The 17449-nt window shown below is 39.9% G+C and overlaps 1 protein-coding gene and 2 non-coding genes across 5 annotated transcripts in view; all 3 read left to right on the top strand.

The window, feature by feature from the left end:
• The window catches only part of LOC144511993 (ELKS/Rab6-interacting/CAST family member 1-like), a 123302-nt gene that overhangs the window by 92799 nt on the left and 13054 nt on the right, over window positions 1-17449 (top strand). For all 3 annotated transcript variants that reach the window (XM_078242508.1, XM_078242509.1, XM_078242507.1), the window contains 2 exons: window positions 3702-3809; window positions 12650-12835. In XM_078242508.1, the coding sequence (XP_078098634.1) occupies window positions 3702-3809; window positions 12650-12835 (294 nt within the window). The remainder of the gene's footprint in view (window positions 1-3701; window positions 3810-12649; window positions 12836-17449) is intronic.
• Window positions 110-182, top strand: trnak-cuu (transfer RNA lysine (anticodon CUU)). The gene has a single exon. It is a non-coding gene; the product is annotated as a tRNA-Lys (tRNA).
• trnak-cuu (transfer RNA lysine (anticodon CUU)) lies at window positions 7365-7437 on the top strand. Its single transcript has one exon. It is a non-coding gene; the product is annotated as a tRNA-Lys (tRNA).

Below are 17449 nucleotides of genomic sequence, written 5' to 3'. Positions count from 1 at the left end.
TATTCATGTGATAAAACATGCGAATAATCGTGAATGACTATAGAAATTTGGCGATTAGTCGCGATTAAAACGTTAAGCGTTTGACAGCCTTTGCAGGACTAAAGGCAGAGCCCGGCTAGCTCAGTCGGTAGAGCATGAGACTCTTAATCTCAGGGTCGTGGTTTCGAGCCCCACGTTGGGCAACTTTGTTTTAGACTAGCACTTAACCTGGGATGAATGTGTACCCTTTACTGTGGAGCATTACAGACTTACCCTTGATTGAACCTTTAAAAAGAAAATGATCTTAGTTGTAGGGCTGCAGCTAACGATTATTTTCATAGTCGATTAATCTGTTGATTATTTTCTCGATTATTCGATTTGTTGTTTGGTCTATAAAATGGTGAAAAATGTGGATCAGTGTTTCCCAAAAGCCCAAGATGACGTCTTCAAATGTCTTGTTTTGTCCATAACTCAAAGATATTTAGTTAACTCTCACAGAGGAGAGAAGAAACTAGAAATTATTCACATTTAAGAAGCTGGAATCAAAGAATTTTTACTTTTGTCTTAAAAAATTACTCAAACCGATCAAAATAGTTGGGGATTAATTTAAGAGTTGACAACTAATCAATTAATTGATTAATCTTTGCAGCTCTACTCAATTGTTTGTTTCTCCTTAAAAGACAATAACAACCACCATCAGCATTAATAGTGAAATAACTGTTGTGTGCACTGTCCTGCCATGCCGGCTGTCCTTTTCACAAGATCTGAAAAGGACACAATTACAGATGTTACAGATCTGTGACTACCTCCACTACCGGCTTAAAGGCGCAACAACTCTGTTCCTCCACTTTCATCTTCATAACTTTACACAGATGGCGAGGCGGCTTAAAGGCGCATCAGTCCTGCCTTGAACAGGCTGTGTGAAAGGGGCTAATGATAAATAGCTTAATGTAATGTAATGTAATTTTCTTGAGACAAGTACAGGTTACAATTAAACAATAACCTTCAATAAAAACAAGGACAGATTGTACCAGGTTTTTTTCCGCCCGTAGTTCCTCGGCAGGGTCCTTTTCAAAGTTACCCATAAGTCTGTAAACCTGAAATTTAAGTCTAAGGCGCCGGACTCCAGGTTGACTCCTTCCTTAGCACAAAGCATCTTCTGATCTCCAAATGGAGCCATGGGTTCAAATCCCACTTCTGACAGAGACTTTTACCTGCAGGTTTCATCCCCGTAGTTTGATGATAATATGTCTCCTGTAGAGCCTAAGCCGTGCTTTAAGCCACTGAGGTGCCACACTGGTGTTACTCTTGACTTCTTAGTGCCCATAGACTCGATCATATTTCCAACAACAAACAAACAAACATCCAAAACCACGAGTAACTAGACTACTGGAGCAACAAGCTGCCTCAACGTGTGTGATCTAAAACTATTTACCTACTGGGAGGAACACCTTTCCGGACAAAGATTGGTTACGACTTATAGATTGAGCGCTAATTGGCTCCTACATCTCCTTTCTGTGTGAAACAAGTTTTCCTTTAATATGTACATGTAGCATAAAGTCTGAACAAAATTATGAGAACATAGAAAACAAAATCCATAAGGTGTGCAAAATGGATGTAAAGATGTACTGCACTTTCACAGAAGTTACAGAGAATGTAAGTCATCAAATTACTTTTCCTTGGATGTGTTGGACTGTGATGGATGGACACAGATTTGAGCCCTCACAAAATATTGGTGCCCAACATCTGGTTCGAGGACCCATGCGCTTTTCCCAGTCATCCTGGCTAGCTCAGTCGGCAGCGCATGAGACTCTTAATCTCAAGGTCCTGGGTTTGAGCCCACGTTAACCGAAGGTGTTTTGGACTACTTTGTCTGACTGTGCAAATTTATAATGGTCTCTCTATTATCTGTCACAGTATAACATTACATTGTGTCCTCAACATGGTGTACAGCATTGTTCTCCAGGCGTTGCTCCAGGCGGTGCTCCACCTCTGCAACAGTAGAAGCGCCGCATTTTCTGTAGTCTCTGTTTCTGTTACCATTTCACACTCATTCTGGAAAAATTAGTCAAGAAGTTGTGTGACCCTGTGGCACAGGTTGAAAGCTGAACTTTGACACCATGCAGAGCTGCGCTTCTAGTGTTGCAATACTGGACATTATTTCAAAATAAAATTATTTTTAGATTTATTTTTTATATTTTTTGCTTTGTATTTCTTTCTCTGTGTTGTGTTCTTTGTTGTTTTGTTAACCAGTGGTTGAAAAGATAATTGGTTGAATAGATAGTCAATAAATCTTTCGAGTGGTGGCAGTTTACATGCTTAAGGATGTTGTGAAGAGGAGAGGAAGTGACAGATTTACTCTCCATGTTTGTTTTCAAATAAATGTGTGTGTTTATTTTAAAGCCGTCTTAAGAAAATGAGGAAATGAATAATGTGTGTGCACGCCAGGGGAGGCTCTTTTCAACTTGACTTATGAACATTAACACACACAAACACACACACACACACACACATGCTTATAGGGTCCTGCATACACACCGAGTGAAACACTTTTTTAGCATCGCTATCTCCTGCTCACACACACACTCTTAAAAATGCAGTCCTTCATTTAGCTTTCAAACAAACACATATAAAAGTTGGCATTAACATTTTTTTTCAGTTTCTGTCACACACACACACACACACACACACACACACACAAGTCTGGCCTGCTTAAGCCCCTGTTCCTTACAGGGCTCAGTGAGAGGCTAAGGGGATTTAGTTTGTACAAGACAGACAGATTTAGACCGACTCCCTCCCTTGTTGTCTCTCCCACTCCCTCGCTCTTTCCAGGCCTACAATCCTGTAAAGCTTGTAGTATAACTGTAACATGTGTAACAGATTGAGCAGCAGGAAAGGACGAGAAAAGAAAGGAAGGGAGGAGAGAATAAAGGACAGTAGGGAGAAGAGCAAAGAGATGATGGCAGTGCAAAGATGGGAGATAATAATGGAGAAAAGAAAGGGAGAGGAAAGAAGAGAGACATGAGAGAAGTGTGTGTGTGTGTGTGTGTGTGTGTGTGTGTGTGTGTGTGTGTGTGTGTGTGTGTGTGTGTGTGTGTGTGTATAGAGTCTAATATTTGTCTTAGTCTTTATGGATCTCTCCCCAAGTGGCAAGTTAGCAGGCCTGTTATTTTTCTGCACCAGTTAACAAGCTACACAACAGGTGGCATGTCAACGGGTGTGTGTTCATGTGTGTGCAGTTCAAAATGTGCAAAATACATGTCATCTTTATTGTTCTCTTTAAATACAGGCAGAACCAACCATGACATTTAAAACTCAAACACATGGACAGTTGGGAATGATCTTTGTATTGCAGTCCTCTCTCTCTCTCTCTCTCTCTCTCTCTCTCTCGCTCTCTCTCTCGCTCTCTCTCTCGCTCTCTTTGTGTCTTTCGCTATTCTATCTTTTCGTGTCTCGCGAACACACATGCACAAAGTGTGTGTTTGATAAGGAAAAGCTAATGGCAGTTGTCCAACGCTCTCTTCTCTGCTTCCTCTCTGCAAATTAACTCCTGGAGGAATTCAAGGCTAGGGTTACTCTCTAATCACACACACACACACAGCTTTGTGTTTCTGTGTTGTTTGTTGCTGTTGCTGAAACACATGTAAAATCATTTTTCACTGTCTTTCATGTGAGATATCAAAAAGATCTAATTGTTTGTGACTCTCTTTCTCTCTCTGTAGACTCAAAACCGGATGAAGCTAATGGCAGACAACTATGAGGACGAACACCTTAAGGTGTCCTCTCCAAACTCAGAGCAGCCCAACAATCACAAGCCCTCCCCAGACCAGGTAAGAAGTCTGTCCAGGAAAGTGAGTCTTCAACTGGGGAAGACCTCCAAATATCAGTCAAGCCCCCACGCACACCACTTACTGTAATATCATCTCTCTTATGTGGATGAAAGCATGGTGTTAAGTAACATATCTAAATTTTCCTATTATTTTTATTACCAAGTTTATGTCTGTAATGTATGTATGTGAAAGACTGACTTTCCAGCAAGTCACATTTCCATGTATTTGAACTGGGTCTTACATACAGTGGTGTGAAAAAGTGTTTGCCCCCTTCCTCATTTCCTGTTCCTTTGCATGTTTGTCACACTTAAGTGTTTCGGAACATCAAACCAATTTAAACAAAAGTCAAGGACAACACAAGTAAACACAAAATGCAATTTGTAAATGAAGGTGTTTATTATTAAAGGAGAAAAAAAATCCAAACCATCATGGCCCTGTGTGAAAAAGTGATTGCCCCCCTTGTTAAAACATACTATAACTGTGGTTGTCCACACCTGAGTTCAATTTCTCTAGCCACACCCAGGCCTGATTATTGCCACACCTGTTCACAATCAAGGCATCACTTAAATAGGAGCTGCTTGACACAGTAAGGTCCACCAGAAGATCCTTAAAAGCTACACATCATGCCGAGACCCAAAGAAATTCAGGAACAATTGAGAAAGAAAGTAATTGAGATCTATCAGTCTGGAAAGGGTTATAAAGCCATTTCCAAAGCTTTGGGAATCCAGCGAACCACAGTGAGAGCCATTATCCACAAATGGCGAAGACATGGAACAGTGGTGAACCTTCCCAGGAGTGGCCAGCCGCCCAAAATTACCCCAAGAGCGCAGCGACGACTCATCCAAGAGGTCACAAAAGACCCCACAACAACGTCCAAAGAACTGCAGGCCTCACTTGCCTCAGTTAAGGTCAGCGCTCATGCCTCCACCATCAGGAAAAGACTGGGCAAAAATGGCCTGCATGGCAGAGTTCCAAGGAGAAAACCACTGCTGAGCAAAAAGAACATCAAAGCTCGTCTCAATTTCTCCAGAACACATCTTGATGATCCCCAAGACTTTTGGGACAACATTCTGTGGACCGATGAGACAAAAGTGGAACTCTTTGGAAGGTGTGTGTCCAAGTATATCTGGCGTAGAAGGAACACTGCATTTCATAAAAAAGAACATTATACCAACTGTAAAATATGGTGGTGGTAGTGTGATGGTCTGGGGCTGTTTTGCTGCTTCAGGACCTGGAAGACTTGCCGTGATAAAAGGAACTATGAATTCTGCTGTCTACCAAGAGATCCTGAAGGAGAATGTCCGACCATCTGTTCGTGTACTCAAGCTGAAACGAACTTGGGTTCTGCAGCAGGACAATGATCCTAAACACACCAGCAAGTCCACCACCGAATGGCTGAAGAAAAACAAAATGAAGACTTTGGAATGGCCTAGCCAAAGTCCTGACCTGAATCCTATTGATGTTGTGGTATGACCTTAAAAAGGCCGTTCATGCTCGAAAACCCTCTAATGTAACTGAATTAGGACAATTCTGCAAAGATGAGTGGGCCAAAATTCCTCCAGGACGCTGTAAAAGCCTCATTGCACGTTATCGCAAACGCTTGGTTGCAGTTGTTGCTGCTAAGGGTGGCCCAACCAGTTATTAGGTTTAGGGGGCAATCACTTTTTCACACAGGGCCATGATGGTTTGGATTTTTTTTCACCTTTTAATAATAAACACCTTCATTTACAAATTGCATTTTGTGTTTACTTGTGTTGTCCTTGACTTTTGTTTAAATTGGTTTGATGTTCCGAAACACTTAAGTGTGACAAACATGCAAAGGAACAGGAAATGAGGAAGGGGGCAAACACTTTTTCACACCACTGTATACATGAACTTACTGTATTGCTCTACATATATATATATATATATATATATATATTTGTTTTACCTATTACTAGCTAACAAGTTTGTTTCCGCACTTACTATGTATTTCTACAATTTCCTTCGCCAAACTAACTTCCTGCTTTCTCCAAACTCACGCTGCGGTTGGATCAAACTAACCAATAGGACGATGAGGAGGGCATTTGGGCCTAGCAAACCACATGCCTTGTTTCTCTCTCTCTCTCTCGGTCCGCCATTTTGTACAGAAGGGTGAGCGTCTTCTTGATCCGATCACGTTTGAATATGCTCATCATTGGTCTTCCATCCTTTCTTTTCTTTTGATTCATCCGTGAGTTTGTGATCTGGTTCTGGTGTTGTGATTCTGTCATTTCACCTCTTCTATCATATCATTTTTGTCATCTTGCTCATTTCTTTCATTATTTCATCCACATTCACTCTTGATACTCTTCTTTTCCCTGAGATTTTCCTCTCTTAGTAATGTTGGTCTGTTAGTCAGTTCTCATTCTCTCATGTGAGTGACCGCAATTGATTTTCTCACCTTTTTTTGTGGTCGTCTATTTAAACACTGAAATGCGGTCCATTCATTACCTAAACAGGAATACTTTTGAATCAACCCTTGAATTATGTACGTCATCTGTTCAATATCTCATCTCATCCTTTGATTTCAGTTCATCTTCTTTTCTGATGATCATTTCTTCCACAATCTTCTTTTTCTTCTCTCTAGCTTGTGTGTGTGAATTTTTTATCCACGTACCGTCGCTTCTTCCACCTTCATTAATCCCTTTCATGATTTCTCTGGATATGTGCTGTTTTTCACATATTTTGCCTTCATCTCTCGAAACCCAGATTATATCATCCTCTACATCTCTTTGTTACTGATCCTCTTGTCGATCAGTGCATCAGTTTCTTTTTCTCAATGGATGCTTGATGCATCAGTCTTTATGCTTCATCTTCCCTCATGACATGATAATCTCTCAGATGAACCTTCTCCTAGTGTAAAATGTAGTGGATGATTTAAGAAAGTTGCTGCTTTTCCAAAATGTGCAAAAGTCTTAGGATTGATGAAAACAAAACATTTTTCCCTTGACCCTGCCCATGTACTGTTTTTTAATTACACAATGGGGGTTTCTAGTAATTTTTGGGCCCAAAGGTCATTAATTACATATGCATGACAACCTTTAAGTCAAGCAAGAACAAAAAAACACACTGCTTCAAATCAATCTTAAAGGGGCTGTACTTGATACTCAGAATGTTAATATAGCAGTAAACAACTATTTGCTATGTGAAGATATAGTGGAGTAATGGCGTCCTGAATTTCGAGTACAACCCCTTTATAACACATGTTTTGACAAACAAGGGTGTTTTGGTCTGCACACTCTGTCCACTCATTAAATCATTTTCTATGATGGGTGGACACAGACAGGCTAAAGTCAATGCACAGTGTGCACGGTCACAAAAACCCAAAACATTTGTCATTGTTGCTGTTACCCAGCCAGCATCAACAAATACAGTTTGAGAAGTTGATATACTTAGCACATACAATATTTCATTTGAAGAGGACGCCTGACCTGCTATAGTCTTCTTTTTCTATAAACTTTTGGAATTGGTCTTCTGCGCATTCTCACCCCGTGAACAAGCCAATAAACTTAAACCAGTTCCCTGTGACATACAGCCCGGCTAGCTCAGTCGGTAGAGCATGAGACTCTTAATCTCAGGGTCGTGGGTTCGAGCCCCACGTTGGGCGTCAGCATTTTAGACTGTGGACAGCTGAGACGAGTGTGTAATAGTGTGCCGTCTACTGGGGAGTGTTACAGACTTAACAGAGAGGTGTCCAGTCATCAGATCACTTTCCCTTGGATGTGTTGGGCTTGTGATAGATGAACACAAACAGACTAACGTGTGCTGAATGGACATCTGTGTTTGTTGTAGGGTCTGTTGCGAAAACACACTGCTATAAATCGTACTTACACATCTAATATAGAATAGAGTCTTTGGTCTCACATTATTAAAAGGGGAGTATTTGGTTTGATCTACTGACAGGACAGTGGAGGCAACACCACATGCTGCTTTTAGGGCAGCTCAGTTCCTCCAGTGGGATTTCCCATTGGGATGCTAAAAGCCCAAAGGTTCACCAGCGGATCTAAGTTTGACCCTGGTTATTAATTAGCGGTAGCACCACCCTGCTGAGAGAGGCAGGCCAGCCAGTCTCTTTTCCTTTCTGTCTTCATGAGTAGTTTCCCTCCCCACACACACACACACACACACCTATACAATACAGACACACTTCTCCTTGGTGTGTAAGGTGGGTAATTCGCCATAGTGCATTACATCAGAACAGTGAGTGATTGTGTCTCTTTCAATAAGAGAATTCTGTGCTACAGTTGGAGAATGAAATGCTTCAGAAACAACTGAAACACAGGAGAGCACTCTTAACACACACCAAGCATGTTATGGCATTTTACATTTTTAATGGTTTTCAGTGGTATTAGATGCATCAGTGAAAAAATACAGGGAGGAGATGTTAATTTTTTTTTCTATATAGGGCTTCAGTGTTTTGGTTTGTGAGGTATTTCAATATTTTAAAATGACTTAATTAATAACAAAGCTCTGACTTGTTATATCAAACAAGATCTCACAAAGTTGATCTGTATGAAAGTCCACTGATGATAGCTTCACTGGAGGTAACAAAAATATTGAATTTTGACATTACTGCTGATGTTAGTTCAATAATTAGTGAAGTTAGTTATTACTTGGCAGAATACAATCATAAGAAAAAAAGAATAAATACTTGCTATACTGGTTAAGTTGATTTCAGCTCTTTAGTGTTTGTTTGTTTTTTCTCATAGAAAACAAAGGGCAATTCCCATACATAAAATTCACCTGCAATTCCTTTTGATAATCCTTGAATCATTGGATCGAATCCTTTTGTATGTGTATATATATATATATATATATATATATATATATATATATACAAAAGAAAAAGAGGTGAATAAAGAGGAATCTTTATTTGTTTTCTGTAGGTATTTTTATGGGAAAGTGGATCTTTCAGATCAATTTGAGTGCCTATGGTTTGCATGTTCCACACTTTGTGTGTGCGTGCGTGTGTGTCCGAGAGATCTGTGGAGAAACAAAAATCTTGATTTCATGTATAAAGCTTTTTTTTGTTGTTTTTTTTAAATGTGGCCAGTGAGTGAGGCTAGCTGAGGGCGCTCTTTGGAGTTGTTTCATAGCACAGTAAGAGTCTGGTCGGCAGGCATGGGAGGCTAATAAAGAGGCACAAACATGCACACACAGTGCCGTATAAAATGATGTCTCCTCTGGGATTGTTTCATAGTACAAAACACTGTGGACTCATTAAATGTACACACACACTGCATATGTTGACCATTGCGGGTTGTGTAATGTGTAATACAATAAAAACATGTAGGCACATACATACTGCACACCTTAATAAAATCTGTGAATTCAAAGACTTAAAGTCCTGCAAAGACTTTCAGAAGTCAGGGTTTTGTTCATATTTCACATTATTATTACTGGAACAAATTCATGCTTTTTTTTTAGATATTTGTTTCTGTTAGTCATTACATATTTCTTGAAAAAGGAAAAGAAAACACTGGTGTTATTTCTCTCTAAATGTCTTTCTTATATTGCCATCATTCCTTCCATTCTTTCTGTCTGTTTCTCATTTGTCTTGCATTTGATCCACAGAGCTTTGCTGCAGGTCTTTTCTTAAAGATTTCTGACAGAATAGTCTGGATTAGAAAGTGTGAGAGAACAGCTGTTGCACATATGTTGAGGATGTTTTTAAAGCATTAAAGCCAGATTTAAAGAGAGGTATATTACACAACAGTCTTTGAGCGACAACTGTCCCTGTTGCCTTAACGCTGTCAGCATACATCATAACATACAGCAACAGAGGTATTCTGAAATACAGAATGTGTAGTAGGATCCCTGCAGCCTTCAAACTCTTTTCTCTTTGCTTCTCTTTCCTTCCCTCTCCTCCGGAGGGAAATGTTCAGTAATGCATTTCGTAATGGACTGTAACCTACTGGCAGGTTCTCACTGGGAAATACTGTAACTAGAGTTATTTACAACATTGATAACGGCCCTGTGTGTGTGTGTGTGTGTGTGTGTGTGTGTGTGTGTGTGTGTGTGTGTGTGTGTGTGTGTGTGTGTGTGTTGTTTTTGTAGTAAATAATGACACAGAATCAGAAGTGACAGTTACTTTGATTTACTGTCAGCTTTCATTGTTGCACCAATGCTGCTGGAGGAGAGTGTGCAATAAGATTTTTTACCCCACAAAACCACCGACATTTCATAGTTCATAGTTATTTCATTTGTTTGCCTGGATGCTCAAACACATGTAGTTATTGAATAATGAATGTTGGATATATATATCTATATATATATAGATATATATATATATATATATATATATATATATATATATATAGATATATATATATATATATATACACACACACACACACACACACACACACACACACACACACAATCGGTCAAAAGTTTGGGGTCACTTAGACATTTTCCCCTCCATTACAGACAGAATACCAGCTGAGATCAGTTGCATTGTTTTTTTTAATCAGGGCAGCAATTACATGCTTACATAATTGCAAAAGGGTTCTCGACTGTTGTAGAAAGAAGTGGCTGATCTTTATCTTTAATGTCAGCCACATAATGTAATCTGAAAATATTACACACACACATATATATATATATATATATATATATATATATATATATATATATATATATATATATATATATATATATATAGTTTTTTCACTGATTGACAGCTTAGACTGGCTTTCAGATTTAGAACATGTTAAAGCCTTGTGTCTGAGTTAGGTACATTTCCTGTTGTTTTTTATTACATCAGTCATTTTAAATACAACATGCAAGCAATGAGACAGCATCAGAGTCACTTTATTTAGTGCAGTAAATGCAGCATATAAGCAACAATGTACTACAAGGTGTCCTCATATTTGTTTTAAAATGGACAAGATGGAAGTGACAATGTAAAGTCCATTATTCTATATATTCATGTATTTCTTATAGTATTCTATTTTTATTATTTCCTCTTTAAAACCGTCATCTGTTTGTAGTAAGTTTAACCCATGCTTGGTTAGTTTAACCAGTGAGCTGACGTGGCATGGAGTATCATCAGTATGGTTACGTGCATTTTACGGTAATATTCCTTGCACAGTCATCTTATCTTGATATACAGTTTTAACAAACAGCTGCAGACAAATCACAAAAAATGTATTTTACATTAAAAAAGAATCTATAATTCATTCTGACTGAAAACCTGCACACTACACATCAGTGTAAAAATGTATGTGGACAGATGAGTCTGCAGTCTGAATTAAATGCATGAAGAATACAAGTCAAGTTGAAACATTTGACATCTCATTGCATATTTACAATTCTTGTAACAGTAAATGGTAAAGAGAGAATCAGGTTAAAGATGAGATAAAGTACATAGAGTGAATGGCTCCTGCCGTTGAAACTCTTGATCGTGTGTGTGTGTGTGTGTGTGTGTGTGCGTGCGTGTGTGTGCGTGTGTGCGTGCATGCGTGCGTGCGTGCGTGCGTGCGTGCGTGCTGAGTGATGATGAGCATGGAGCACAGCCCTCTTAACATGCTTCCTCTGCACTTAAATCCTTCGATTCCCAAAGGAGAATAGTCTGTGTGTCTTATCTGTGTGTGTATATGTGTCTTTCGGGGGGTCTTGTCCCCCAAAATGTGTGTAACTGTTCGTCTGACCCTCATTCCGACACACACAGACACACACATTAGTCATAGCCCCTGTGAAATGTCAAATGTTAAACGTGGGAATAAGATTTGAATCTCTCAGTTTTATCGAAGGTGTTAACTCTGGATTGCAGTCTGGATCAATTCTCTATATGCAAAGAAATAGAATTTGTGAAATAAAATGATACATTGCAGTTAGTTGACTCCATGTTTTGGTCACTGTTGTATAAATGGCCACGTCAGAAAATACATAAAAATGTAGTTAACACAGCTAGATATATACACTTCCCTGTGCGTCTTAAAAGTGTATTTTAAAATATATTTTGAAGCAGCAGCTTTCACATCAGTCAATAGGTCCTTTTAATTAAAATATAGAAGAAATATGCTTGTGATGAAATCAGATTACTGACTAACCACATTCAACAAGGGGTTCTAGAGTAATCAGCACTACTATCTCATGGTATTTAGATTTCTTTCTGACCTTTTGTGACTTTTTAACAACAGGCCGTCCTGTTTTCATCTCACCTCAGCCTAAATGTTAGCTCTCATGTTTAGTCGCCATTTAACTTGTTTGGCGTTGCACACAGTTCGTACCATGAGCTACACTGTGAAATGCAGACATGGCTAAGATACTTGCTTGAAAGACATAGACTGCAGTGTCCAAATTTATAGAACCCAAAAAGTGACCCTATATCTGTCTGTGATGACACAAAATGATGATTCATAAGTGTGTAAAATCTGAATTTACGGCTTTCTATGGAGTAAACTATTGAGTGACTGTAGTACACGGAGCCGTAAATGAGTAAACGAGTGATTTCAACCAAATACATAGAAGCAGGTGTTTTGCATTGGGGTTAATTAGTTAACTGTCTATATAGTATATGCACCTGAGTGTTCTTTTATTCTCTGTGTCCAGGAGGCTTGTAATTAAATAGAGTGAACAGATATATTATAATTAATAATAATCTAAGAATAAAATAATAGCCATAACTAACAGCATTCACTGTCCTCAGCCACCGCTTTCTCTCTCTGTCTCTCTCTCTGTTAAGACTTTCTGTGTTTGTATTCTGGTAAAATCTTTTAAGCAGTTATCATGGGCAGTATTGACCATTTTTGTCGTTATATTATATAAATGTATTGCTCTCATTTTTGTCCCCTATCATTCCCTTCCTCCTTCAGATTCTCTCTCCTCTCCTGGATCTCAATCAGAATCGCAGTAAACTGAAGCTGTACATCAGTCACCTGACCTCACTGTGTCAGGAGCGAGACCCAGTCATACTGCAGGACTTCGCCCCACCCCCCGCCTATCACCGCTCTGACTCCGCCTCCTGGCATACGCAGCTGCACAGCATGACGCAGGAACAGGTGAGACTGTGTGTGTGTGTGTGTGTGTGTGCACAGCGTGTGTGCACTTCTGAAAGATGAGGGGGGGAAATCATGCAAAATGAAGACATTTGTCAGTCCTCCATGTGTGTGAGAGAGTGAATATGGAATAAAGTGTGGACATTTTGTCACATCCAATCTATCATTTCCTAAAATCAGCCACTGTGTGTGTGTGTGTGTGTGTGTGTGTGTGTGTGTTTGTGTGTGTGTCTCTGTAACTGTGTGGATGTGTGTGTAGGAGTGGGCACACACTGGTCAGCCTGGCAGGTTTTTGGCGCTGCCTTTGACATTATTGAAAAGATTTACTCCAGCGGGTCACCTGACGACAAGCTCCTGGCTGCGGAACAAATACTGTTTTAGACGTTTTATTTTACAGGGAGTAAACTCTGCTTCGAGTTTTTGGCAGCAGGAGAAGGTTTGGTGGTTTATATGTGGAGCAAAGAGGGGAGAGAATAGTATATTTATTATTTAACTGTCGAAAGAGTTGTCATCTGAGAGTGGGAGGAGAGCAAAGACAAGTGGAATGAGGATAAAGAAAGAAAAGGTGAGGCTAAAGCTGCAGACACACTGACCAGACGGCCGACCCTCGGTAGAAAAGGCAGTTGGGCTGATCAGTCTTCCCAAATTGGTCAAAAAAGTGCCTCGGAACACACCAAAGCGACGTCACGTAATACGTCTCCATAACAGCAGGCGGCGCTAATCTGTATTGTCGCCCAAAAATGAACACCGGCAGCTGATTGGACGAACGCATCACGTGGGTCTGGTTTCTCCGGAAATTCAAAGACAGACTTGTTCAGAATACGATCTCATATTGTACTAAAATAGTTCACCGAAACGTGTTTCTGAAAACATTTTAAGCGAGAAATAGGCCATGCAGTTGCTGAATATGTCTTCATTTCAGATCGACAAAGGTTAGTTTAAAAGATTTTCGTCCGATTTTGAGAGGCTCTAGTCACGCTCATTCCGCTCCCCGTTTCCGGGTTAGCACTCTACCAATCAGATGGGTCATTTGAGTCCGACTGCCGGCAGTGCCCGCCCCACCGATTATACATGTCAAATCGGCCAAAATGAAGGCCGACGGCCCCTTGGACGGACGACGGCACGGAACACACCGAACAGATTTGAGTCACTGACCTCGCCAGACTGTCCCAACGGCCGATTATCGGCTTGGTGTGTCAGCGCCTTTAGGGAAAGTTGAGGAAAGGTTGGCTTGCCTGCTCGCCTCGATATAGCTCCATTGTCATGGTAACCAGTTGTGTTTTCTGATATTGAATATAAACAGCATATGATTAAATTTTTAAATGTTGTGGCTGTCTATGGCTTCCCCATGTCTCTCTCTCTCTCTCTCGCTCTCTCTTTTGCTCTTGTCTTTTTCCTCCATATTGAAAACATATCAGGCGATACATGGTCGCTACATGTGGTATACATTGAAAAATGGTAACTCTAGACACACACACGCGCACACACATACTCACAGAGCAGTGTGACAGAGTGTGTGGTTGGGGTACAGCAGGACTAGTTTCCTACAGTCCTCATGAAAGCTCTATTGTATGTCTTAATGCTGGGATATGTCTCGGTTTAGCATGAGTGCTTCAGATATGGCACAGCATAGCATTGTGTCACTTTAAATAAACTTTGAATATATTGAATTAAGTTGCCACTTAATCACCATGTACATTAAAGGTACAGAGGAATGCAATGGGTGACTTTCACGGACAAACAATTACTCTACGTATTTTTCATCATCAGCCCAAATGCAGACAGTAATCTGTGGTCCAGAGGCTGCGGGTCCACATTTTTGTTAAGAAAAACTTACTCTGAATTAAAACTAATCATGTGGGTTGCTGTGAAACAGCAGATTGAATGCTTTTAGACGACCAGCTAACTACCCTGCAGTTTCATTCCTACCTTATAGTTATTTAAAAAAAAAAACATTTAAAAAATATTTAAAACATTTAGACCAAAGTGTGCTTGTGGCCACGTCCAACCAAATTTACAACTGAGGCAAAAAAAAAAAAAAGATCTTAAAAACCAATTTACCACAAATCACGTAGCTATACGTTACATTACTGCTAAACATTATCAAGACATGCTACAGTGTTTTCAATTGTTTAGGTGCCTTCTGCAGATTTGATTCGGGCTCTTGAGGAAAATAGTCCATCACAGAAAAGATTGTCAAGTTAAGAAGTTGCAACATATCTATCTGCTGCAAAATGACTCATACTCTGATTCGTAATGATGATCTATGTTTAAGGGCTGGTTAAATTTAGCCAACTACTTGTTAAGGAATGTCATTGCCTGAAGAATGGCATAAATACGGGTTTTCTAACGTGTGAGGTTATCCTAAAATACAAAATTAGAGATAAAACCAAAAAGAGTTATTTCAGAGAGTGCTCGTTGAATTGTTTGGTCAAAGTTTGGTGGGAAAAAAGGAGTTAATTATAATGTTTGCAGAGCAACTAGGACACTTCTTCTATTCTAAGGTTTTAGCTTTTGGGTAAAAACTTTTCTTTCATTACATTCTTGTATCCTCTTCATCATGTTGTCTTCTGCCATCACTCTCTTAACTTCCTTCTTTCTTCAGGCCTTTATTTTTTCTTTGCCCTAAGGAAGACCATTCCTCTTTCCCTTATTTGTCCTCTAAAGTGCCTCTATCATCATTACCTTTTACTCTCACTATCTCGCTAGTGATTTTTTTTTTTTTAAATGTAAGTGGTTCTTTTTTCTCTCCCTTTCCCTTAACAACATCACAGTTTGAATATTTTTGCTTCTCTCTGTCCAAACCCACCTGTACCCAGACAGTGCCACTCGGCACCATGTGTCTGCTTTCGAACCCGACCCTGCCTACACACAATCGCAGACACACACTGCCTGTCTTTCATTCAGGCCCGCATTTCTCGTTTTCCTTCATCATGTGTCACCATCACCCTGGCTGACCCTCTTATTGCACACACAGTCCCCTCCAGACTGCCATGTTCCAGTGGGCCAGCCTCTCTTCTCTGTCTTGTGGTGAAAGTGTGTGTGTGTGTGTGTGTGTGTGTGTGTGTGTGTGTGTGTGTGTGTGTGTGTGTGTGTGTGTGTGTGTGTTTTACAAGCTTCTCCCTGGCTCTGTTAAAATGCCTGGCACTCTGTAAAGCCATTAAGGATCATACTAAAATAGCATGTAAAACACACGTGGGCAGACACATGGAAACCGACATATTCCGTGCCCACAAGTGCATTAACATGACTACAATCATGGATGACCACTGGAGGCTTGTGTACCTGACAGTCTGCTCCTGTAACATGTTACTAGCTCAAACATTTTACCAGTGGTGGAATGTAACGAAGTACAAATACTTTGTTACTGTACTTAGTACATTTTTCACGTATCTGTACTTTACTTAAGTACAATCAATAGTGCATACTTTTGACTTTTACTTCGTTACATTTTGCAGCAATTATCTATACTTTCTCCTCCACTACATTTCTACAACGTTCCGTTACATTTGTGTTACATTTTCTGATCAGTTTTTCCCCCCTGCCAAAACGTCTTCCTGACCGTCACACATTTGCAGTCCGCAGGGAAGCCTTCAGCAGCGGCCGTCCAGCTCCCGGTGCCACTCGCGAATTTACGAATCCCACTATGGCCACGCCAAGACCCGCCCTTCAATAGCGTTTATTGGCCAGGCGCGTACCGCTCCCAGTACTACCGCTGCTCCTGTTACTGCTGCTGCTCCCGATACTGTGCTTGGTCATATGTGAAGCATGCTTTCAAATCGGGTTAATATACAACCTGTATATTTATCTTAAAAACACTCCCGGTCCTCCTCAGCTGTGAAGCCACGTACTTGTTGTCCAAGCCCGTGTGTTCTCGCTTAATAAATGTGTGCAGCATTCACTGTCCCATGGGAAAAAATGCAAAGTCGAGCTTCATGCAGATCACCCTGATAGATAACCAGAATTGTAAGTCAGAATGTAAACTGGGCCACAGATGGTAAGCACAATTACATTAACCTAAAACTAACTTAATTAAAATGTTTGTTTTTAATTATTAGAATATAGACATTAAGAGAATAAATCGTTTTACTTTTAATACTTAAAGTACATTTAAAATCAGGTACTTTTTACTTTTACTTAAGTAGGGTTGTCATTGTTGAACTTCTTTTACTAAAGTAAATATATCTCTGGTTATTTGTACTTTTACTACTGAGATTCATTTTACTAACACGGTGTCTGATGTAACTCTGGAGCGAGAGCCGACAAACAAGGCTGGCTCACATGTTAGAGGAAAGGGTGGTGGGTGAGAACAAGTTAGTCGTTAGGGCTTATCAACAGGGCACCTCCCAGTACAGATAACTGGTTGCATCAAGAGCAAGAAACCCTAAAGGAGCCTCAGCAGTAAATTCAGGCACACAGAATGAAATCCCTGCTTTCTGTGCTGATAAGATAAACTGATTATATTACTGTAGATAGGTTTAACAGTACAGAAAAACCTTGAGTATTAAAAAAAAACTCCAAATAAAAGATTTATTAGGTTATATAAGTTATCAATATAACCACTATACTTTAAAAACAGCAAAAGTAAGGAGTGACCCACTGTGCCTTTATCATGAA

This window comes from Sander vitreus, chromosome 23 (assembly GCF_031162955.1).
Source record: "Sander vitreus isolate 19-12246 chromosome 23, sanVit1, whole genome shotgun sequence".
Classification (NCBI taxonomy): domain Eukaryota; kingdom Metazoa; phylum Chordata; class Actinopteri; order Perciformes; family Percidae; genus Sander; species Sander vitreus.
Note: the sequence above shows the minus strand (reverse complement) of the source record. Positions and strands in the feature narration are given on the sequence as shown.